The following is a 25,207-nucleotide window of genomic DNA, read 5'->3' as shown; positions in this document are numbered from 1 at the left end:
TGTTGAGCAAAAGAAGCCAGGCACAAGAGTACATACTGTGTGATTTCATTTATATAAAGTTAACAAGGCCAACCAATCTGTTCTATTGGAATTCAGGATAGTGGTTAGCTTGGGTTGTTGTGGGGGATAGTGACTGAAATGGGGCAAGAGGGAGATGGCTTCAGTTTGTGAAAATTCATTAAGCTGTACAATTATGATTCGGGTACTTTTCAACCAAAAGCTTAAAATAATTATAACCGTTATGAGATAATTGGGGGAAAAGACAGCTGCTGTAGTTAAAGCAGGGATAATATGGAGGGCCCAAGATGGGGTAGGATGAGGGTGAGCCACTGGTGTAACCCAGCCACCACATTTTAGAGCTGAGGAAAGGAAGCCTCCCCAGAGACTGTGAGTTGACCAAATTACACAGCTACTTGATGACAACATATATTCACTCATTTAATACATATATGTTGAGCATGTAGCATGTCCCAGACATGGAGCAGGATGCCGGGGTATAGTTGGGAACCAGACTGACCCAGCCAGACTGTCCTCACAGTTTAGAATTCAGGTTTTCCAGCTGCTTCATTTGCATGACCCGCCCCTCCCCAGTAGACATTTGAGTTTGCACTTCCTTGATTCACATTAATCTTCTTATGTCAGACAACTGGATATTTCATTTTGTTAAGGCGCAAACTAAAATTTCTTTCTCCCTTGTACTTGTTGCATGTTTCACTGTGTTCAAGGAAGAATGTTTTGAGAATTGAGTGTAGTTTCATATTCTTTACAAGTGACACAAGTCTTCCAGAGAGGCTGTGATGAGAGTAAAGAGAATTCTTGCTGCTGCATCCTCCTCTGGGCTTGCAGACTGGAGTCCCCATCATTTATGTTCAGGTAAAATCGTGCGCCTAACTTGGCTCCCAGGCTTGTCATTTGATCGGGTTCTCATCTGCATGTCAATGAGGCTTAAAGCCCGTGGAAGTAATTAAACTGGTCTGGATATTTATGCAACTTTTCAGCAAAGGCAATTGAAAAGAAAGTTGCCCTGACTGAGCTGATTGTCTTGGAGCAGATATATGGTGAAGTAATCATGTTAATATTATGTGACTGGGGTTATATGATATTTTCAATGATCAGCCTAGTAGGAGTTTAAACATGAGCAAAAACACAAACTAATCAAAAACAGTAAATGAAACATCCCTTTTAAAGCAGATCAACTGGGCTTCTATTTATTTTTATACTTTTTATTCAGATTAAAGCATAGGGCAAATTTAAATTTCCTTCAGAATTTATGAAGCATGTTTTCTATTGCATTTTTAAACCAACAATACTAATTTCCAGTTGTATTTCTTTTCCTTTAGGACTAATTAAAGAAAACATGTTTGTTTTTCTAGGCATCACTCCCAAGTCTGCAAGGGCCAGGATATAAATTCTGGTTTTATGTTCCAAAAGAATGTTTAGGTTTTGAGATCATATAATCTTTAAAAAGTTTGTGTGTGGGGGGGTGCATACGCTCTTTGTTCAAGAGTTTAGCCTTATCCCATAGGCATTTCTAAAGAGCAAGCAAATTCTATGCAAAGACTGTCCTGTCACTTCTCCACAGGCTATATAAATAAACACAACAAATTCAACTTAGATTTATAACTATGTTTCAGAGGCCATAAATTTAATAGGTAAGACCTCTCAAAATTTGTATATTCTCTTTTGGTTGTCTTCATGTCCTTCATACATAGGATGGCTTCCCCTAAAAAAATCCTGAGAGAACATGATTTTCAAGTTCTTTCACACTGAAAGATAGTAATAGAAAATTCTTTGTGATTTTCCTTCCAAAGCAAACTAAAGTTGAAGTAACTCTCTGCCAATAATGGTATACAGTGAACCCCCATCCTATAAGGTGATTAGGTTATAAACTCAGTGCATGAGGCGAAAATTATGTCTAGTCAAAATGACCCTTGAATGCCTGTTAAATTGCCCATAAAATCCACCTCCCCGTGAGCCCAGTGCTGCCAGTTTTTCCTCCAGCACTGGAAACAGCACTTTGTCTTTGAGTATCAGATGAGGTAGGGCCACATTATAGGAAAAATAACACTAGAGGGGCACTCGCCATGGTAAGATCCCCACATCGTGAAATCACTGGGAACCAAATCAACAGGTGGAACAGCTGATTTCTTCTTTTGAGTCCCATGTTCATTATCAGGCCCCAGACTCATTGAGGAGAATGCCGAGTGGAATTTCCCACACTATGTCAATTGTTCTCCTTTCGTCTTCCTTCTCTCTGGAGAAGTGAATTGAAATTATATGCATATGTGTAGTGACACCCTGTATCTATGATACCCCTATAGGGCTTTTCTGTGCATAACACACCAAGGGACACAACAGGGGAAATATGTTGTCAACTCCAGGGTTAAACACTTGAATACAACACATGTAAAGAGAGATTTAAGTGGTCTGTACCCCAACTCTCCTACTAGATAGCATTTGATTATGGTTTAGAATACTGGTTTTGAAGGTGGGTGGCATTTATGCATGTTTAAATAAATGTAGATTGTGTTTAATACTATGCCAAACTGTTTTTGGGCAGCAATGGAATGTTGCAAGAGTTGGCTTCCTTTTTAAAAGATCATTACACAGTTTATATGCCTAAAGTTAAAGAAGTTCTTTTTGATTAGACTGAAATAATTGGGCACATTTTACTTAAAATTTTATACAAACATGCTCACACAGGCTTCCTAACATATCGATAAGGGCTTTTCTGGTTTAACTACTTCTAGGAATTTGAGCACCTTTTTTTCTCATGCTGTTCAAGCGTTCAAAGGTCATTCCCTCCCCAGAATCTGGTGATGTTGGGATAAGCCCTCCAAGTAACTTCGGAATCATCCTCCTCGATCTCTCCCTTTTCTTCCTCACTTACATATACATTCTCACCACGTGTCATCCATCACCAAGGCCTGTTGGCTCTACCTTCATAATATATTCTAAATCTGGCACTGGTATGGCCCTAGACAAGCCATTGGAGCATCAGGCCTGACTGTGCCATTTCCTCCTAACTGACTGCTATTCCCACCCTTCCACTCTTGCAGTCTGGTCTCCAGCTAGCCACTTGTCTGATCTTATTAAACATAAATCAGCTCATGATACTCTCCCACTCAAAACCACTTACTGGCTTCCCTCCACATCAGAGTAAGTTCCAAACTCCTTTCCATGGGCCTTAAGGCTGTGCATGCTCACGTCTCTCCCTACCTCTCTGACTTAGTCTCCTCCTACTCGCTCCTGTTCTCCTCCACACTAGCCTTCTTGCTGTGTCTCTCTGCTAAGTCCACTCTCGCCTCAGACCTTTTGCACTTGCCGTTCTCTCTACTTGGAATTCTCTTCTACATTTTATGTGGCTTGATGCCTTTTGTCTTGCAGAAAGAGGCCTTTCTTGACCCACCATAATTGAAAGAGCCCAGCCTTCCTCCCCCGCCCCGTCACCCTCATGCTGCTTTTTTTTTCTTTATTGCACTTATCCAAACCTGAAAAGATTTTGTATACCTACTTATTTATTTGTTATTGTGTGATTAATCCATTGGAACTGTGCTGTCCAATATGGTAGCCACTAGCCACATGTGGCTATTTAAATTTAAATGTAATAAATTAAAATGAAGTAACATTTAAAATTGAGTTCCTCGATTGCACTAGCCACCTTACAAGTGCTCAATAGCCACTTGTGGCTAGAGGCTACCATATGGGACAATGCAGATATAGAACATTCCCATCATCCTAGAAAGTTCCATTGGACAGTGCTGCATTAAAATATGAGTTTCCTGAGCCTGTCTTGCTTGTTCACTGCTGAATGCCCGATGGCTGTGTCTGACACATGGTGCTCAATAAATATGAGTGGAAGGAAGGAGGGAGCGAAAGGGGGAAGAGAAATGAGGAAAGAAGGAAGGAAGAGCCTTATGTTGTTCAGGAAGAGATATCTTCATCACTTTAATATTTGTCTCCAGTCCTTCCATGGCCCTAAATAGGCTTAAATTTCAGAATGAAAAAATTAAAATATGTTTCTTAATATGTAAGGGGAGACTTGGGAGGAATATTTAGTCATCATCATGGAATCCTTTCTAATTCCTGTCTGTTTGCCAATTTCACCTCATCTCCTCAGAGCCTGACTTTGGGAACTCCAACCCTCAAATTTAAAGATATTATCTGACTTCCAGGAGAAAAGCACAGTTTTCCTGCTCCCTGTTTAGCACCATAAACCATGTTCCTCCCTTTATCTCCAGGGTGTTTGCATAAACACAGTGTGCTTTTTTCTCTCACTTAGGCTACAGTTCCCAAAAGTTAGAATTATGGAAGGTGTGTACCTGCAGGTTATTTGTGTAACTTTTTTTAATTTGCCTTGTGGAAAATCATACTTTTTAAAAGTGTCCCGACAGTGTATGAAAGCAGCACTCTGTCACACGGGATTGGCGGGATCTGCTGCAGCACGAGGACTGTAGCTGAGTGTTGATTAAAAGCAGCACTTTCCCTCTGGCTTGCTTCAGAGCTGAGACCCTTATAAATTGTTGCTGTGAACTTTTGAACTCAGAGAAACTTCTGAATATATGTAAGAAGTAAGGTAATCCAGGGCTAAGAATGTGTGTCCTCCTTGTAACAAATCACATCTATTAAAAAATAAGTTTGATTCTTGGCTTTTTAAGGTTTTCTTAAAATGTTCTAAAACTTATCTGAAACGTTTAAATATACTTCATATAAGGTTTTTAAAAAACAATTCTTAATATACAATTGTCTAGATAGGAAATAATTCCATATAGTAGATATGAAAATTATTTCCAAGAATGGTTTCAAAAACAATAATTTGTCATTTTTGTTTGATTTTAAGATAGAGAAATAAATCGTTTAAGCCCAAAATAATTTACTAAATCATGTTCTGAAGCCTAGATTCTAGAAATTTATTAGATTTGAGCTATCAAAATAATGTCAGAGTATTTAAATTTTTGAGTAGGTCTAATGTCAAATGTTCTGTTGCTCTGAGTAACATCATGAGATGTTTAGATCTTGAATAAAACACATATACTTTGCAGATCCACTGTCTTTCTCCAGAAAGCTTAATGAATTAGTGAATACTTTTATTTAATAGGATCTTATGAGAGAAATATAGTAGCTATTATTGGAAAGTTATATTAATTTTATTTTTATTGGGAAAGGGAAAGCATAATATGTCTTTAAAGGCTGAGTGCTAAGCAGCCCATGAATCTGTAGTCTTAGAGATCAAGATCTTGGTCTCTACCACGTGTTGCTAACCACAAATAATAATGCCTTCAGCTTCTTGAGAGGAGGGTCTCATGCTGCAAGGATTCCTGTGTGTGTAACGTGCTACAGCTTGGAGAACCTACTGGATTTTAAGCACCTCTTTCGGCAGTCAGGATTGATTATTTGCACTTGTGGTAGGGCTCGTTCATGCAGAATTGGAAAAACATTGTTCCAGAGAGCACCTGTAACCACTTTCCCACAGTTCTTGCTGGATTTTAACGTTTTGATGTCAGAATTGCTTTTGGCTCATTGAGACCTAAATATTTAGTAGCGTGGCCAGCCTTTCTACTCAAAAGAATATCCCACAACAAGCAAATACATAAGAATGCTTGGCAGTGCTTCGGATGTCTCTAGCAGCACCAGTTGAATGGAAGACCTGGAACCACTCGGAGCTGTGGATCTTCATCTTCCTGATAGGCTGCGCAGCCAGCCCGAGAAACTACATTTTAGTTTCTTTCCTGTGGAAGCTGGTAATGAATAGGATTGTATTAGCAACTGAACTGAAAACTAGTGATTCCCACCAACTCCGACATCTGGCACCAGGGGAATGATTTTAGGCTCACCAGGGAATGATTTTAGATTATTCTATGTGGATTATAATCCTTTCTCCACCAATTACTTGCTCTATGGACTAATGATTGTTACTTAACCCATGTCTCAGTTTTCCTATCTCTAAAATGGGGATAATTATACCAACTTTGCAGAGTTGTAAGCTTTAGAAGTTAGGCATGTAAAGTGCCTGGGGTGTGGACCTTGCTTAAAAAGCAGTACTGTCCCTTTAGCTTCATTAAATTCATTAGCTGGAACTCTACTTGGAGAAGAGAACTGGTTTTTTGGACTACATTCACTTAGCACTTAAGTTTTATTTTGTAATGTCTCCAAGTATACTCCGTGAAAAAAGTATGATTATATGTACTAGAGGTCCTCATTATCAGAGAATAATCAGGAGAGGAATAAAAGACTACTTAAGAAGTGAAGTCACTAAAAACTGGAACGTTTTCTTAGTAAATATTAAAAAAGCAAACAAATAAAATTCACCTAATTGGAATTTATCTTGAAAAGTTAAACTGAAATTATTAAAATAAGTCCATTTATGCCTATAGTTAGTGAGAATTGTTAGATCTTTAGAATGAATTGGCAGTCAATTCTTTCAACAAAATTATACATTCATATTGCATGACATTCTTCATTTTGTGTTTGTCTTTGCAGTGTATAATGATGGTCATTTTTGCCAAGAAAAAAAAAAAAAAAAAACGCCCTTTGGCTCCATCAACTTTCCCAAAGCCTTCTCTTTATCTTTTGATGGTCAAATCATTCTCTTGTGAAACGTCTATGACATCACTATCTTTGTTGATGTGTTTCTGAAATTACTAACTGTTCCCAACTTGTCTGGTGACCTGATGTGTATTTCAAGCAGTTACTCAACATCTATTGAGTACTCAGCAACTATTTCTGACGTCATGAATCCTGCATCTTTTGCAAGCTTTGCAATTGCATTTCCAATCTGCTTGCATTGTATTTGTGTTGCACTGAAGGAGGGTTTGAAACCTCCTACAACCAGTGCTAGACCGACTTCCAAAGATGTTGATTTAATGGATACGGAGAGATGCCACTTATAAGCAGGGAGGGATGTTTAGGTGCGGGGGGATGTTTTTTAAAACAGCCAGTTCATGAATATTTTCATGTTATGATGACTTTTATATCCCTGTGCAACCTTGAAATTGTGGGACGTTGGATAACCAGGCCTCCCTGTGTAGAATTATTGTCATCCCCTGAAGAAGAGCTGTAGCACTGACCTAAAGGTCCCCAGCATGATCTTTTTCAGCATGTTTGCTCATGCTGTCCCCTGGGTTTCCAGAATAGCTTTTCCATGAGTATCATTTGCTCTTCTGCTTCCGCAAAATCAGTTCCTAATGACAGGCCAGATATACAAAAGGGAGAAAGATCTTTCATGCTTTCTCAGCTCTGTATCAGCACAATCAACTTTTAATCATCTATAAAACTGGCCAGTAATGATTTCGAAAGAATGACCCTTGTCATTTTCTGCTAGTGGAGGATGGATGCCATATGGGGACAACTAATAATGGAAGATAATGTTTGTGAATGCTCTAAATTCCAGCTGCAGAGTCCTGATTTCCTAATCGTCGCTGACCTTGGTTCACTGAGTGATTTTGCTTATCATTGGAAATACTGTAGTTGATCTGTAATGAGAATAATACTAACAATAACAACAAACATCTATTGAGAACTATTCTAAGGACTTCGCCTACATGATCTCATTTAATCTTCACAATACTCTCTAAGGTAAAATGTGCCTATTTTACAGATGAGGAGACTGAGTCTCCTAGACTTAAATGCCTTTGAACATTGGGTAATGGATTAGAAATCTGGCAAGAGTGTATGAATATGGATGTTGTTGCCTACTGAGGTATAAAGATTACCAGTATAGATCACCACAGGAGCTATGTTGGAAATCCAGGAATCTGGGTGTTTTCTGACCCCAGGAATGGAGCAAATGGAAAGAATAATGGTGGAGAGCCAGGTTTTTCCTCTGTTCAACTCAGAGGTATGCAGAGGAATTATAGTGTTGACTTGAAAAGAACTGTAGTGGATTAGAACAGGGAAAATTTAAGGCTTATCAGTAGAAATGGAATGTTTGAAGTCAGAGAACTCAAGGAATGTTTACTGTTACCAAGTGCAGAATCAGATTAAATGGGGGAGAGGAAACTGGAGAATGTCTACATTTCACCAGGTAACAAGAATGGAGTGAGCCAAGAACTCAATTGGAGTTTGACAAATGAAGCAGAGGTCCAACTGAGGCTGAACTGAATCTGGACCACAGTCAATGGCCTTAGCAATGCCCCCCCAGCCCCTGATAATGATATAACAAACACATGCAAATGAATTCAATAGTGCAGCAACACATCCTCCAGCTAGCTTCACCTTGGAGGATGGAATTTGAAAAGTTTGAGTCCCAGACGAAAGATGTGGTCAAGAGCGAAAGAATCTATGTTTAAAACACTGAGCTTCCAGGTACCATGGCTGCTATTGTTTTTCTCATTAACCTGGTTGCACTTAATGCCAACAATTCAAGTAGTCACATATCCATGTTGTCTTGCCTGTTCTGCCAGTTGACATTGCTTCCTGGAAGGGACTTGCTCTGGAAGTGACAGAGCTCCTCCTCCTGAGACCCTGTGTAAGGTGGTTGAGATTGACCAGGGCCCTGGTGGTTGAGATTGGCTCCCTTTGCCATACCCACCTGGAAGAGTTAGGTCCAGGAAAAGGTAAAATGAGTGTAGAACTAGAAGTAAACACAAGTATTTAAATTGAGAATCCTACATGACTTAGGTACAGAGGGGAAAAGGAAGAAAGGAAACAAAATCCTTCTTTTCCGTAGCACTTAGAACAGTGCTAGAAACTGGTAAGGAGTTAAAAAACATCTCTTGATTGATTTAAAATGGTTTGAAGCTGAAAAATTTCTTGAAGAAACACACCACATATAATGCATCTGAAAAAATAAGCATCTACATTCAATGTCTTATTGTTCAAATATTTGATACAGATGTGAGACTTCTGATGTATATTCTAAAAAATTGTATTCAAGACAGCTGCATTTTTTGTACCACCATGTCTTTTGCCTGCTTATAATGAAAATGGGACACCCTGTGTTTATGAATGTCTCTCTAATGAAGTTATTTGAACTAGGTGCATGGGCAGCAGCCAACTTGAGGTCAAGTTGCTTTAATGTCAAAAAATATTTTTTTCACTAATTTCATTTCATTTATTTTTATTACTATTATTTATTTATTTTCCAATAAATTTGAAAAATGTAACACGCAGAACAACTCAGGAGACCTGTGTCCTCTTCCCAACTCTGCCATTAGAAAGCTTTAAGCAAGTCACCGGGCCTTTCTTAATCTAATTTCCTTCATTTGTAAACTCGTAAGATTGTGCTAGGTAATCAGTATTTTTTTAAGGACTTTATTTTTTTTAGATTCACAGTGAAATTAAGAGGAAAGTGCAGAGATTTCCTGTATACCTCCTGCCCCCACACATGCACAGCCTCCCCCATTGTCAACACCCCCCACCAGAGTGGTACATTTGTTACAACTGATGCACCTACGTTGACACATCATAATCACTCAAAGTCCATAGTTTACCTTACAATTCACTCTTGGTGTTGTATACAGTTTATAGGTTTAGACAAATGTATAATGACATATATCCAACTTTATAGTATCATACAGAGTATTTTCACTGCCGTATATATCCCCTCTGCTCTGCCTATTTATCCTACTCCCCACCACCAACCTCTGGCAACCACTGAGCCTTTTACTCTCTCCATAGTTTTGAATGTCATGTAGTTGGAATCATACAGTCTGTAGCCTTTTCAGATTGGCTTCTTTCATTTAGTAATATGCATTTAAGGTTCCTCCATGTCTTTTGATGGCTTGATAGCTCATTTCTTTTTAGTGCTAAATTGTATTCCATTATCTGGATGTACCCCAGCTTATTTATCCATTCATCTACTGAAGGACATCTTTGTTCCTTCCAAGTTTGGGTGGTTATGAATAAAAGCTGCGATAAACATCCCTGTGCAAGTTTTTACATGGAGGTAAGTTTTCAACTCCTTTGGGTAAATACCAAGAAGCATGATTACTAGATCACTTGCTAAGGATATGTTCAGTTTTGTAAGAAACTGCCAAACTGTTTTGCAAGATGGCTGTACCATTTTGCATTCCCACCAGCAATGAATGAAAGTTCCTGTTGCTCCACATTTTTGTCAGCATTTGGTATTGTCAGTGTTCTGGATTTTGGCCATTCTAATAGGTGTATAGTGGTATCTCATTATTATTTTAATGTCCATTTCCCTGGTAACATATGATATGGAACATCTTTTCATATGCTTATTTGCCATTTGTAGATCTTCTTTGGTGAGGTGTCCATTAAGATCTTTGGTCCATTTTTTAATCAGTTGTTTGCTTTCTTGTTGAGTTTCAACAGTTCTTTGTATATTTTGGATAACAGTCCTTTATCAGATGTATCGTTCGCAAATGTTTTCTCACAGTCTGTGTGGCCGTGAGTCTGTCTTCTCATCGTCTTTCACAGGGCAGAATTTTTTAATTTTAGTGAAGTTCAGTTTGTCAATTATTTCTCTCATGGATTGTGCCTTTGGTGTTATAGCTAAAAAGCCATCACCATACCCAAGGTCATCTGGTGTTTCCCTATGTTATATTCTAGGAGTTTTATAGTTTTGCATTTTACATTCAGGTCTATGATACATTTTGAGTTAATTTCTATAAAGGGTACAAGGTCTGTGTCTAGATGTATTTTTTTGCATGTGGATGTCCAGTTGTTCCACCACCATTTGTTGAAGAGACTGTCTTTGCTCCATTGAATGGCCTTTGCTCCTTTGTCAAAGATCAGTTGACTGTATTTATGTGGGTCTATTTCTGGGCTCCATTTTCTGTTCCATTGATCTGTTTATCTATTCTTTTACCAATACCCCCATTGTCTTGATTACTGTACCTTTATAATAAAAGTCTTAAGTCAGGTAGTGTCAATCCTCCAGCTTTGTTCTCCTTCAATATTGTGTTGGCTATTTGGGGTCCTTTGCCTCTCCATATAAATTTTAGAATCAGTTTTTCAATATCTACAAAGTAGCTTGTTGGGATTTTGTTTGAGGTTACATTGAATCTATAGATCAAGTTGGGAAGAACTATCATCTTGACAATATTGAGTCTTCCTATCCATAAACATGGACTCTCTCTCCATTCATTTATCAGAATTTTGTAGTTTTCCTCATATAGATATTATACATATTTTGTTAGATTTGTACCTAAGTATTTCACTTTTGGGGGTGTTAATGTAAATGATGTGTTTCTAATTACAAATTCCACTTGTTCATTGCTGGTGTCTGGAAAAGCAATTGACTTTTGTATATTAACCTTATATCCTGCAACCTTGCTATAATCACTTATTAGTTCCAGGAGTTTTTTGTCAGTTCTTTCAGATTTTCTAAATAGACAGCCATGTCATATATAATCAGAGTTTTATCTCTTCCTTCCCAAATCTGTATACCTTTTATTTTCTTTTGTCTAATTATGTTAGCTAGGACTTCTAGTACAATGTTGAAAAAGAATGGTGAGAGGACATCCTTGCCTTGTTCCTGATCTTAATGGGTAAGCTTTGAGTTTTTCACCGTTATATATGATGTTAGCTGTAGGGTTTTGTAAATATTCTTTATTAAGTTGAGGAAGTTCCCTTCTATTCAGTAATTTTTTTTGTGTGTGTGAGGAAGATCAGCCCTGAGCTAACATCCGTGCTAATCCTCCTCATTTTACTGAGGAAGACCGCCTCTGAGCTAACATCTGTTGCCAGTCCTCCTCCTTTTTTTTTTCTTCCCCCCCAAAGCCCCAGTAGATTGTTGTATGTCATAGTTGCACATCCTTCTAGTTGCTGTATGTGGGACGCGGCCTCAGCATGGCCGGAGAAGCGGTGCGTCCGTGCGCGCCCGGGATCCGAACCCGGGCCGCCAGTAGCGGAGCACGCACACTTAACTGCTAAGCCACGGGGCCGGCCCCTATTCAGTAATTTTTTAAATAGTAGTCCTCAATGGCTTTCTCCAATGAAAGGAAACACAAGAGAATAATAGTAAAAAGAGGCACATATAAGATATTTGGGTAAGGCTAGAGTTTGAACATAAAATGAACCTCAAAAGAACCTGTCAGAATCCCATGAAAACCCTGTATTGGTGGGTTTTTTCCCCTTGGGTTCCTGTCTGCTTTGTTGCCCTCCCCTGACCCTTGGTCAGCCTGGTTTGGTGTGTTCACTGTTCAAATGCCCATCTTTTTCTTACTTTCTCCAACTTCCTCTCTGGACTGTTGGAAAACATTAACCCTAAATTTTTTGGAGTCATGACTTTGATTTTATGACACATGCCCTTCTCCAAAATGCAATATGTCCTCAATTTGTTTTAAAATATGAAACTATGATTTGTTTTGTGGTAAGACTTTGCATAGTACTGGTACAGAAGATTTTCAATACCTTTTGTGGCAAAGCTGAAGTTAGCTGCTTATAAAAAGATCCCTGTTTGGTGTCACTGCTTCATTCAGTGAACTTTTTCATTCATTCAACAAATTCTTGAGTGCCTTTCATATACCAGACTCTGGGCTGAGCACTTTGGACTATGGTGAATAAGACAAGGATGTCATCACGAGGGAAGCAGATGCATTAGCAGATAGTATTTAGTTATGGCAAGTACATTGAATATAATTTGCTCAGGAATTTTGCACAGAGGAAGAAACAGGTAGATAATCTAAACTTGAAGTGAGGTATAGACTTGAATGCTTCCTTAGGAGTTACTTCCTAAGTAACCTCTAAGGTGAGTCTTTAAAGAATAAGTTTAAAGGGTAAACAAAGTGAATTAGGGTCAAGTCAGAATAAACAGAAACCACTCTAGATATTTCATAAAGTGGGAAATTAAAATAGAATGTTAGCTTTCTAGTGCTGGAAGAGCTGAGATACCAAACGAAGCAAGATAAGGCAGTCCTGAGGTTAGCAAAAGCAAGGAAGCCACTGCCACCCCTAAAACTGAACAGACAAAGGTAGGAGGTCTATTATCACTTGCAAGTTAGAGCCTTCTAGGATGATTGAGAATGATGACAATGATGCTAACGATGCTGCCTTGCAGGAGCTGATGACATATAGGAGACACTGCCAGTGGCAGGGCAAAGGGGTATGTGTGTGTGTGTGTGTGAGAGAGAGAGAGAGAGAGAAAGAGAAAGAGACACTTACCAAGTCCCTTCTCCCTGCTCTCTAATCTTCTGCTTGAGTGTGCCTTTGGCCAGGCCTACCAGGAAGCCCGTCATCTGGCAATGGAGCTTAGGAAATATAGTTACCTGAGAGAATGGATCTAAGAGTAAATAGGCAAATGATTGTACCATTCATTGGCAAGTGGGAGTTTGGATCATTTGGGGTGGTCATGAGAGGAGGAGGATGTTCACAAAGATATCAGCATTAGCCAAAACCCCAGGACAAGGAACAGCATGGAATATGCACAAAATGTCAGTCAGTGTCATCAGAGTTTCCAGTGTGAGTCAGACATTGGTAGGAGCTGAATAGTAGGCAGGCACCCAACATGAGAGGCTTCATATGAGTAGTGGAGGAACTGGCCATCTGCCCTGTAGGCCATGGGAAGACACTGAAGTGTTTTCACTAGGGAAGTGGCAAGGCCATCTTTGGGTTTTAAGTCACTTGGACAGTTGTGTAGACTCAGAGAATGATTTTGAAGAAGCGAAAATGTACTAATTTCCTTGCCTTTAGTCTTGTCCTTCTCAAATTCATTCAAGCAAGAAACAGTGAGAAGCTATGAGAAAATAGTGGAAGGGTGGAAAGGATGAAAACTTAATGGCAGGATGATTGAATGTGCAGGTGAAGAAGAGGGAGGGGCCAGGGATAATACCCAGGTCTCTAACCTTAGCTCAGTGGAGGATGATGGTGTTGCCAAGTAAGGTTAAGTTTGAGTTGGGGAGCCTATGGGACATCCAGGTAGTGATATCAAGGAGCAGATGGATATCTGTACATAATAGGGGTCAGTGGTTGAGTGAGAAAAGAAGTGGACCAAGGCTTTTGGACCTGTAGGGAGCAAAAAAATTAGAGCCTTAAAGGAAAAAGGGAAAGAATGTCAGACAGGTCCAGGTGTTATTAGATTTAGTGGTAGGAGCTGATCTTGTTCTAAATCATTTCCAGAGGAAAAAGAAATAGAAACTAAATTGTGGTGGATTAAGAAGTAAAAGGAGACAAGAAAGTGGCAACAGTGAATGTAGACGCCTCTTTTGAGAAGTTTGGATGAGAGGGCAGAAAAAATGGGATGGAATCTAAAGCTGGGATAGGTTTTATTTATTTATTTATTTTTTGGTGAGGAAGATGAGCCCTGAGCTAATATCTGCCAATCCTCTTTTTGCTTGAGGAAGACTGGCCCTGGGGTAACATCCGTGCCCATCTTCCTCCACTTTATATGGGACGCCACCACAGCATGGCTTGCCAAGCAGTGTGTCGGTGTGCACCTGGGATCCGAACCGGCGAACCCCAGGCCGCCGCAGCGGAGCACGCGCACTTAACTGCTTGTGCCACCTGGCCGGCCCCTGGGATAGGTTTTAATTGTAGGGTTGGTGAGACTTGGGATGTGTGTGGGCAGGTGCAAAAAGCCACAGCTGGGTTTAATCTTTAGAGGATGGAGTAGAGATGGAGACCAAGGGCCTCAGGGCTGGAGTCAGGCCTGGAGAAAGTTGGGGGAATTTTCCACAACTGCTTGCCAAGGAACTGAGCTTAGGCTGCAAAGACAGTGCATTTAGACTTCGAGCTTTTGGCAAAGAGCCCATGTAGCACCTTCCAGTTACAAGCTAGAAAGCACCTCTATGACTGTCTGTATGATTTCAGGAAATAAATATAAAAACTAGCAGTTGTATAACACTTTGCAGCCTTCAGACTGGGTTCACAATTTCATGTGATCTTATAATCACCTCGTAGCTGTGTGTGTGTGTAAACATAAACATATACATGCATACAAACATATGTATTTATGTGTGTATACACACACTTGTATACACTTGTACACACACACATGCACACATATGGCTATATATATCTCGTTGTCTCTGGGAAACTCCTTATTAGGAACCTGAGGCTCAGAGCAGATATGACTTGACAAACCTTTCACAGTCCATACATGATTTAACCCAGATCTTCTGGCTTTGGAATCCTAGGGACAGACTTTGTCATTCTCGTCGATTGGCCTGGAGAGTGTCAGGTATAGGCACTGCCCCCTCCACTTCACTTCCTGGTTGACAAGGCTTTTCAGCCTCAGACATCTGGGGGCCTCTCCCCTGGCACCTCTAGTGTTTGGGGTGCTAAGTGGTTTCCCGGTGCCCAATAAAGCCGCTCCTCTTCTTATGGGGGCACCTCCTCCCCTCCCAGGCTCCTGTGTTCTGACATTGAGGCTCCCCCAGAGTCTTCCCACAAAGCTTCCCTATCCTGAGCTCTTCCTTTCCACAGACAGAAGGAAAGGCACCACCGGGGTGCTCATACTTACACACTTTTTCTTTAGGGCCTCGTTCTCAAATTCTCTCATCTTTCTCTGCTAGCAGATTTCTTCCAGTTTTTGAATCCAGTATTTCTCCCCTTTCCTTCTCAAGGCCCTGCCAACCCACTACTCTTTGGAGCCATGCAACCCTGGTGGGACTCCTGATTCAGTCACATACCAACTGGAACCAACGGGGCAAGTTCCTCAGCCTTATTGAAGCTAATAATCCCTCATGGGTTATTTGTGGATTTCAGGAGAGAACGTCTGTGAAGGATCCCGCTCAGGGCCAGGCTTCATCAATCTTAGCTCCCTTTCCCCACCAGAGCAGCCTGGAGCCCTTTTCCACATTTCCCACCATTTAGCACACTAATATAATTAGAACATTAGGATATCTAAAAGGCAATTACCATTTAATTGCTCTGGCCCCAGCCAGCCTGAAGTTCCTCTCCATTCACTTCTAATTTGGAGCATGGGGGTTTTAGTCCTGCACTGGCTGGTCACAAAATCACTGCCTTAGAGAGAATTGAAAATCACTTCAGGCAGCAGTTGATTACAAGATAAAAGATTTGGTAATTCCCTTCATTTTGTTCTATATAAAAATGCAAATATCAGTTTGCTCCTGGCCAGTGAACAAATCAGACAATTTCAAGCAGCATCTTGGTGTGACTTAGTGAATTAGCCTGCTTGGTTAGACCAGCGCTACTCTCAAGAAGGCCTGCGCTCCCTCATATGTGCTATACTGATCTTCATTAAAATAAATTAGTGCCCTTGTATAGATTCAGCCTTAGAATCAAGTTTCAGGCATCTCTTCTTAAAAGACATTTATTTATATTACATATTCAATTTAAAGGAGTAAATGCCCTTCCCTCAGCCTGCGAAGTTTGTTTATCTTAGCGCTACTGTGAGAACGTAATGCTCAAATGAAGGCCGTGTGTTTTATTTCTCCTCCTCAGACCCAGTTGCATAAAGTAACAGCAGTCTCTAATCAAGAGGATCCCGAAGTACTTTGAGATTTTGAATCCAAATCTTTAATATTCGAACTGCACATGTGCATTTGAGGAAACCTAGATTGCCTGAAGCCACACGGAAAGCATTTACATCTGAACCACTTTACATGTGATTGCGAGTTAAAGTAAATTCTAAATAACTTTAGCAGTGTGCGATTTGGAAAACAGCCTGGGCCATATAAATTCTCCCTTAGTTCTTTTTCTGTTAAATCTTATGCCAAAGTAAATGGAAGCCGTAGAGAACCTTTGAACTCCTTAGTTCTCAAATGACCTCAGTGAAGTTGGATTGGCAGAGTTAGTGTTTGGTTTCCAAAGGAAGATTTTTTTCTTTTCCTCCTTGAAGTGTACACATGACAGTTACCTTCCTTTGCAGGAGATGCAGTATTGCTTCCTGGGCCCTCCTGGCTCTGAGCCACGTCCGGACCTCTGAGAAATGGGCTTTCTGCCTTCAGGAGCTCATCCGTGCAGCTCCTGGGGATCCTGGAGTTGGCACCCAGGTTTCTTAGCACCTCTGCTTCACAGAGCAGGCAGCTTTCCTTTCCCTTTCAAAAAGAGCTGTTGAAAGCGAGAGGTCTGGAGTTCAGTGCCAGCTCTTCCTGCTGGTTAGGGCAAGTGGCTTAACTTCTCCAAGCTTCAGTTTCCTTTTCCATGAACTGGAGATTAAAAATAGTCATGCCCATACGAGTCCCTCTCTTCTCTGAATGTTTTATTCTTATACTCACAACCATGCAGTTCATTACATTGTATTATTCATTTATTAATTATTAATAAATAATTATTTAGTTAAATATATCTTATAAGTGATATGTTATATACAAGTATGTGTATATATACATATAATATAACAATATATATAACATATAATACATTAGTGTGTTCTTACAACTAGACCATATGCCTGTTGAAAGCAGGGACGATGGCTTCCACTCCTACATGTCATCCTTAGAGTCTGGGGCCTTGTGGGGCACATGATGGGTTCTCAGTTGACAACCAATTAAGTGCAGCCTTATGAAGGTCCCTCTTTAGCCCTACTGTGCCATAGTTAACGAAGAAAAGTATTATCCATCAGTCAAGCCAGTATTCACAAAAATTAATTTTACTCCCCTTATATTATTATGTGTGCTATTTCTCTAGTATGGAAATTACCCTGAAGGAAAAGGACACATGTATTTTACATTTTTGCCCTACTGCAAAGGACCATGTTACATGTTTGCTAATCCTTTGAAAAACAAATGTTTAGGTAAGCCTTTTTTTTTGGAGAGAGGGTGGTTTACAAAACGTTTTTTTACCCTTAGCCCTCAGCTCTGAGAAGTTAGTATTTTTTGCCATAAATAGTTACTATTTAGGCGTATTTGAGAATAGCATCGCGTAAACAATTTCTTAATTCATTATCCCAACATTAAATCTCAAATTAAGGTGGGCTATATGTTGTCTGCTGTTTAGGGTTGTCCTTCGCTGCTCTGCAGATTCACTCGAGGCAGTTATGGTGCCTCTGCCTAAACACCGTCAGGAAGTGGGGGGTTCACTACTGCTGGAAACAGTCTGTTTCAAGTAGGCATCTTGAACTGATGTGCAGAATGTGTATAAAGATCCTTATGAGATGCAGAAGTGTGAACCCCCATAACGTGTATTATTATCATTGAAGGAGAAGGGAGAAAACTAATTGCTATTCAAAAATCTGCATGACTTGTGTATTGTAACCCTCAGGAAACTCTTCTCGGAAGGAGTTTATCATAGGCTCTATATGTTGGGTGTACCAATTGCAGATCATTAGGGGAAGATCAAGAATAGTCAACAGAAAATCCACAATCTGACAAGCATTCGTGGAGAGGCAGTGACTAAGAACCAGTGGTTTTGGAATCAGTCATACCTGGCTTTGATTCCTGTCTCCATTACTCAGTAGCTTTGAGCAATTTACTTTCCTCTCTGGTCTTCTACTTTCTCATCAGTGAAATGAGAGTAATATTAAGGATTAAATGAAGTTAAATTTGTAAAGCAAAACACCAACACAATGTCTGGCTCAAATTGTTGTTAAATAAATGGTACCCAACATGAGCATTATTATTGTGTTATTCCTATTACTATTTATTATCATTATTGTTATTGTTATCATTAGTAGAAACTCAGGGGTGCCTATTTGACTGACTGTAATTGACACTGAGGTAATGGATATTTCTTAGGGAAGAAAAATGTGGTGTGGAGACTCTGAGTTGGCTACCTGTCTTAGTAGCCAATTAGGGGTAAGGGGTTTAATAGGAAGTGTCAGCCCCCCAAGCTCCACCTCCCCACAGTGGAATCGAGGGGCTCAGCTTTCCTACCTGTTAACACTGCCGTAAACCTCTTACACATACCCTTCCTGAAGGGATTGGTAGGTACCAAATCCTGATCTTATCCTTATGTAGATAAAATATCAGCTAATTTCTTATCACTCTGTGTTTTTTGGTCAGGCCAATGTTGTTCTAGTAAAACAACTCTTCCCCACACCGCCAAAAGCCCTGATTTGTAGCATTTGCTAATTTCCATAGTGTAAATACTCCCAGCATACCCAATTTCAAGCTCCCAACATGAAGTCAATGAACACAGAGTTGGGAAGAGATGTGCACAATTGCTTAAGTTGGTGCAAGCTGGCTCCAGTACACCACTGGGTCAAGCTGAAGCATATGGTTTGACAGGATAGGATAGGATGATTGACAGCAAAATTTACAAGCAAATACAGTAAGTAGAAGGAAAGTAGTTTGTCCCCAGAATGGATCATTATGATATACTCAGCCAACAGAATTCATCTGGAAAGTGAGTTAATGCCAGGTTACTTGAGCAATGTATTTCAGTGCCATTTTTCTGTCCTTGCTCTATACTCTGTACTTAGGACAGAAATCTTGTCCTAGCTTCTTGTTCTCTAGCGGGGGAGGTCTCCCTAACCACTTAACAATTGTCAGAATGATTCTTTAACCAATAGTTTAGAGATTTGGTCATGGACATAATGCTCATGTTTATAAAAGTGTCTTCCTTCCTTCCTTTCTTCTTTTCTTCCTTCCCTCTCTCCTTTCTTCCTTCCTATCCTTCTTCCTTCCTTCTTTCTTTCCTGCCCTCCCTTCTTTATTTCCTTCCCTACTGACTTCACAAGTATTTTCTATCATCTCTTTTGTATTCCTAACAACCCCATGAGATCATCAGGACAGGTGTTAGTATTCTTTGCTTTGCAAAACATGGTAGAGAAACTAGAAAACTACCGTACTTCGTAAATCTCTATCATGTTATTACTGTCATTCTTAATTTGTCATTTTGTTATTTGGAAATCTTCATTTTTATTCAGACACCTCTGCGTCTTTAATTTTTTTCCGTGAGGAGAGAGAGTAATTTCAATTCTGGCTACCTTTCCTTTGCTGTCACAAATTTAATTTTATTTTCTCCTTCACGGTTGTGGAAAACTGTATCAGTGTATCTAGGTACGGTGATATAAATACATTTCTGAGAACTTTTAATTAAGTGATGATACCTAGAATTTTCTCATCATAGCTAAGTCCCTGGAGATGATAAAACAGAGTCCTCTTGGGAAGCTGTTCTGTTTTCAGCAGCTCATCGCTGGAGCAAGCAGAATTCTGTTACAGAACATCTTTGAACTATTAGGGTGATACCAGTTGATGATTTTGTCAACATAGTGGATTAAAAAAACCCAGATCTTCTCACTAAAGACCTCTTAAAATTTTCCAAATACCTGATGACTTAAACTGAAGAGAGGAAGACATTTGAGGTAACCGATTTGCCATTTACCATGAAGCCATCTGCAGACGTGCTTGAGATCATCGTTTGCACCATTCTGATCCTTGTGAGCTTTGTTGGAAACATATGTTTATTTTATTCTACAAGGAAATGTATCACTGGGTGTTTACAGACATCCTTTCTTCTAATTTTCAGTCTTATATTTGTCCACCTCATTAAAAACTTGGTGGTGAATGTCATGAAAATTGTTTATTCTTCTGGTTTCATGTTGGATTCAGCTGGCTGCAAAGTTCTGCACTTCACAGCAGCCCTGACGACTTCACTGGCCATCTGGTTCCTGTTACATTTTGCATTGTTCTACCACAGGAAGCTTTACCAAAATGTCCACCCCTTGAGTGAGGCTCCAAACCCAGACCATCAGCAGCATTCCTTGAAGGTGGTTTCTGCACTTTGGGTGGCTGGTGTGGCGGTGTACATCCCAGTTTTACTTTACACTAGAAAATCGAAATACCTGAATGCAGGAAATGATACAGACCCCTTGTCTTCTAGGAGGATTTATATGGATTGCCTAATTGACTTTGGAAACAAGCAGGTAGAGTTTTACTATGGGAAAATATTTTTAGTTTTGATTGATATTCTTCCTTTAGCCATCTTAGTCTTCGTCTGTTTCTGGATGTCTTTTCTCCTTTCGGAAAGAAAGAAAATGACATATGGCGACATCTGGGTTGGAGACGATGATGATTTAGAAATTGAAATCCTTAGAGGGGCCAAGTTTAGTATTTTATTAATGTGGCTGTTCACTCCACTTTGGATTTCTCACTTTATCTTATTCTATTTCTTGAAAAACTTGGCAGCCTGTGTCTTTTTTCCAGCTGTTCTCACAGCTCTCTCTTCAGGCTTCTCTGCTCTCAGTCCTTTCCTACTTATGTTGGTGAATTACAAAGTGAAGTTGGTGTCCTTCTGTGGTGCCAAAGAAGAAAAACCCACGCCACAGCCTGCAAATGTTTTTCTTTCTCCATATGCTTAATGGCAAAGAACTCGGTTTTAATCATTGGAAACAGGCTCCATCACTGGAAGGTGCAGCTAAAATATCCATAGCCCTCATCAACAGACAGTTTCTGAAAAGGGGACTAGAAGATTGATTCCTCCCCAAAAATAGACTTCTGAGGGAAACTGTACAAGAGGAAGATATATGAATACTAAGTTATTATAAGTTGAAGAAAAGTAGTCATCACAACATTTGTTATTTAGCACAATACTAAGATTTTTAATGTAGAAATTCTAAAGTATCTTAACAATGATTACAATCTGGAAATGAACTCAACGTAACAAACAATATATTAAGTATTTACTCTGTGTAGGGTATTGTGTTAAAAAATAGCAAATTGTTGAAACTGAGGATAGTACTTTCTAGCTGAATTCCTAAAGGTACTTAACAGTAATCTTGTGTTTTCGTCTTATGTTTTTCTTGAAATGCTTTGGCACATATTGGAAGTGTATTAGTTAAGGATGCAATGTTCAGTTTTTGTAATTTATTAATAGTACCTCATATAAGCTAGAAGCAGATTTTGTTCGTTTTCCTTCCCTTAAGGGTCTTCAGTGAATTAGGGCTAGATAAAAGCATTGGATTAAATTAGTACTTGCTAAATCACACTCTCCGGGTATGTATAGATGTGCAATATTGGGTTACTATAGACATTTAGCCCCAGTATGCTTGCTTAGTCACCTAAATATCAAACTCTGCTCTTCTTCAGAAAAAAGCGACATTTACTTTATAGAGAATTTATTTCCTCCTTTGATTATTAAATTGATACATTTAGAATTGGAAGAATTGATAAAATCCTCATAATAACCTTATTTCTGGATTTGGAGTCAATAAAAATAAGCACATTATAATTCAATTAAAAATATATGGCCAGGTTTTTATTTATCACGGTCAGTCATTATAGCCATTTGGACTGCTTCAGATTCAATGAGTAGTTATTTTAAATATCTTATGCATACATGTTGTATAAGCATTGAATTTTAAACTAATTCTTATTAGATTCATGCATTTTTCATTTTCCTTCTTTACAAGTAGATCTGGGATTTATTATACTGTAGTGCTAGTGAATGGATATCCCTAAATTGAGATTCTTGCTCTAAAAAGCCTGCATCTAAAAATTATAAACCTGGATCTTGTTAACAGGAGAAACTTAGAACATCTTTGTTGCCATGATGTTCTATGGAGAAAGGAAATTTTAAAGTAGCCAAGGCCCAAATTTTGTAGGGTTTTGTAGGCCAACATCTGTCCCTTGTATTACACTGGGAATTAAAACACACACACATACACAGACTTAAGACCTCCTGAGGTTTCTGGGTGGTCTTCATGGGAAGTGCTTAGTCCAGTCCACTGAGGCAGTTTAATCAGAGGGGCACTAGGCATGGATCCTGTATAATGCAGTTAACATCTGGGGAGGTGGGAGATGTGGAGAAAAGGTCACTATCTTTTAATTAAGTGCAGATGTAGCCAGGGCTGGGATGAGCCATTGATCTTAGGTAGTAGTTCTCAAATGTGGTTCTGGGACTAGGAGAATCAGCATCACCTGGGAACTTGTTAGAAATGTAAATTCTCAGGCCCCAACTCGGACCTATTGAATCAGAAACTCTTGGGATTGGACCCAGCAATCTGTTTTAATAAGCCGTCCAGTGATTCTCATGCACACTGGACTTTGAGAACCTCTGGCCTAGGGTTGCTCGGAAGTTTAATCCTCATAGACTTTGAGAGGTATGAGAATGAAGCCAAGATAACTGAGTCCTGATATACTCTTTAATGCTCCCCATGCATACTGCTGTTATGTCTACTTCTGTCTAAAATGAGAATCAGGATTGTCATCTGTGTTCCATACATTCTCAATAATAATTGCCAAACAAATCTACTGTAGAAATCAAGCAATCTTTGGAAAATCAAGAGTAAAGCATGACCACTTCAGGTGTGCCAAAAATTTGGAACTTGGATTTGGATAGTTTCCTGTACATAACTGAGTAAGGGATCCAGTTCCCAAATTATTCCATAGTTCCTTTCCAGAAGCCGGTGCAAGACATGGTTGGCTTAAGCCCAGGCTCAACTTCCCAGTGCTAGAAATGTTTCCTTTTTCTTCCCAGATATTTTCTTTTTGTTTGGGCCTCATTAGGTCATAGTTTTGTCCTTGTGGAATTGATAGGTTTTTATCTACAACAGAGAGTAAGTCATATTCTCACTGAATGAACAACATGCCAGTTCTCTTTTAAAAATTATTTTCACTTGAACTCTCTTGCTCTCTCTCCCTTTTCCTCTCCCTTAAGCTCCGTATTTCATTCACATTCCTGGTGGGATTAGGGTGGCAGATGAAATAGGATAAGGGAACTTCAACAGGGATTGTCATGGTAGCACCCTGGAGAGGGGTCAGAGTTGGGCAGGACTGTTCTGAGGGCCCAGTTTGGTTTCAGGGGTGTTCCCATGGCTGTCTCAGACCACACAGAATCGTTGAATTAGAAGGTCATCTTTTCCTCCTTCCCAATGCAGGATCTTCATCTTTCTGCCTCAGAGGATCCCCCAAACCTCTATATGAACAATTTCTCACTGGGATGGTTGTGATCTCATAAAGCAGCCCATTCCACTTAAGCCCATTCCAGATGTCATTATTACCGTGTCTTTGCTGAGATTGGCATCCTTGAAACTTCCCCTAAGATCTACCCCTGAAGTCAAATCTTCCTTTTACCTGATGGCTCTTTAGATTCTTAGAGAAAGAGAAGAGTGCTTTTCTCTTCTCCACATTAGATATTTCCTTAGTTGTGTCTCCTGAGACAGAGTTTTCCAACCACTAGCTATCTGGACTTCCTTACTGTGTCTTGGTACATTTCAGTTTACCTGTGGCCTTCTTAAGAAGTGGCATCCAGAGCTGAATGCAATGTATTTTTTCTTGTGCCTACATATATGTTTATATTTTTTTCTATTGTATATTCTTTTATCTTCTATTGTGCAGCTACTGTGAGCATGAATTCTCTCTCCTCCTTCCAAAAAGAATTTTAAATGTTAATCTCACTTTAAATCACACAAACACACACACACGCACACACAAATACAAATTTAAAAATACCTCTATCTCTACATTTAAAAACTAAGGTATTTTCAGGCTCTAAAGTTCTAGTATAAGTTAGTTCATTCTCAGTATTTAGATTTGAGAACTAACGAAATGACTCCCAACTCATTTGCAAGAATTTTAAACTATAAGCTAGGGCTCAAAACTACAAAAAGACCAACCTTTATATGGACTTGTCAGAGCAATCCTGATCTCTAGAATGAGGTTTTCTAGTACAGTGCTATCTTACTTGCCTTTTTAATAAGACATAAGGAAAGATGATCATAATCAAATTTTCTTTGAAGTATTAAAGCAATTGGCTATGGAATATAATGTTTTATAGACCAGTTCAGGAGTATCTGTGAGTAAGGTATGCTAGGTACACAAAGGTCTATACACTTTTCTTTAATGATGATGATCATGCCTACAATTTCTATTTAGACTCTGCTGAAAAGAAGAAAGAGCAATTCGTTTGGAGTTACAGTTCGTGAACACCTAAAGCAGTACAATTCAGGGCTGAGGAGGTCTATGGAATTCTGGTGTGAAAACTCATGTTGCAGAGCAATCCAGGGGGCAAATCAGAAGAGCTCTGACTTGTTATTGGGAAGTGGTTTGTCTGAGCTGGCTTTGCCCCTACTTAGTAGTACATAACCTTGGCCAAAACATGCCTGAGTTTTGCCATCTGTAAAATAGAAAGAATATGATTGCAAATCGTGGTACACCCCCTGCCTCCCTCACAGAGTTGTAATAAATAGTCATATAAAAAACATTGAAGGTGATTTGAAAAAATGAAACGTTTGGTACAGGTGAAGTGTGACTTTCCCACTGCAGTTTCAGCAAGCTGAAATAAGGGAGAAAAGCAAACTTAACATCAGAAGTCCTGGCTGTGTGTCTGTGAGGCAATTACAGAATCTCTCTAAGCCTTGGTTTCCTTATCCCCATAAAGGAGATTATAAAGATATTTGTCTCCCAAGCTCTTTGTGAAACATAAATGAGAGAGTATATGTAAAAGCACCCAGACCTAG

General features: G+C 39.4%; 2 protein-coding genes across 4 annotated transcripts in view; both read left to right on the top strand.

Moving 5' to 3' along the window:
- The window catches only part of SNCAIP (synuclein alpha interacting protein), a 144,211-nt gene that overhangs the window by 40,382 nt on the left and 78,622 nt on the right, over positions 1-25,207 (top strand). The gene's annotated exons all lie outside the window — the stretch shown is intronic.
- On the top strand, positions 20,135-21,109 carry LOC147917289 (uncharacterized). Its single transcript, XM_087430314.1, has one exon. The coding sequence runs from the start codon at positions 20,135-20,137 to the stop codon at positions 21,107-21,109; it is 975 nt and encodes a 324-aa protein (XP_087286440.1).

Source organism: Ceratotherium simum, chromosome 4 (assembly GCF_057802395.1).
Source record: "Ceratotherium simum simum isolate JZ-2026a chromosome 4, ASM5780239v1, whole genome shotgun sequence".
NCBI classification, from domain to species: domain Eukaryota; kingdom Metazoa; phylum Chordata; class Mammalia; order Perissodactyla; family Rhinocerotidae; genus Ceratotherium; species Ceratotherium simum.
This window is presented reverse-complemented; position numbering and strand designations above follow the sequence as displayed.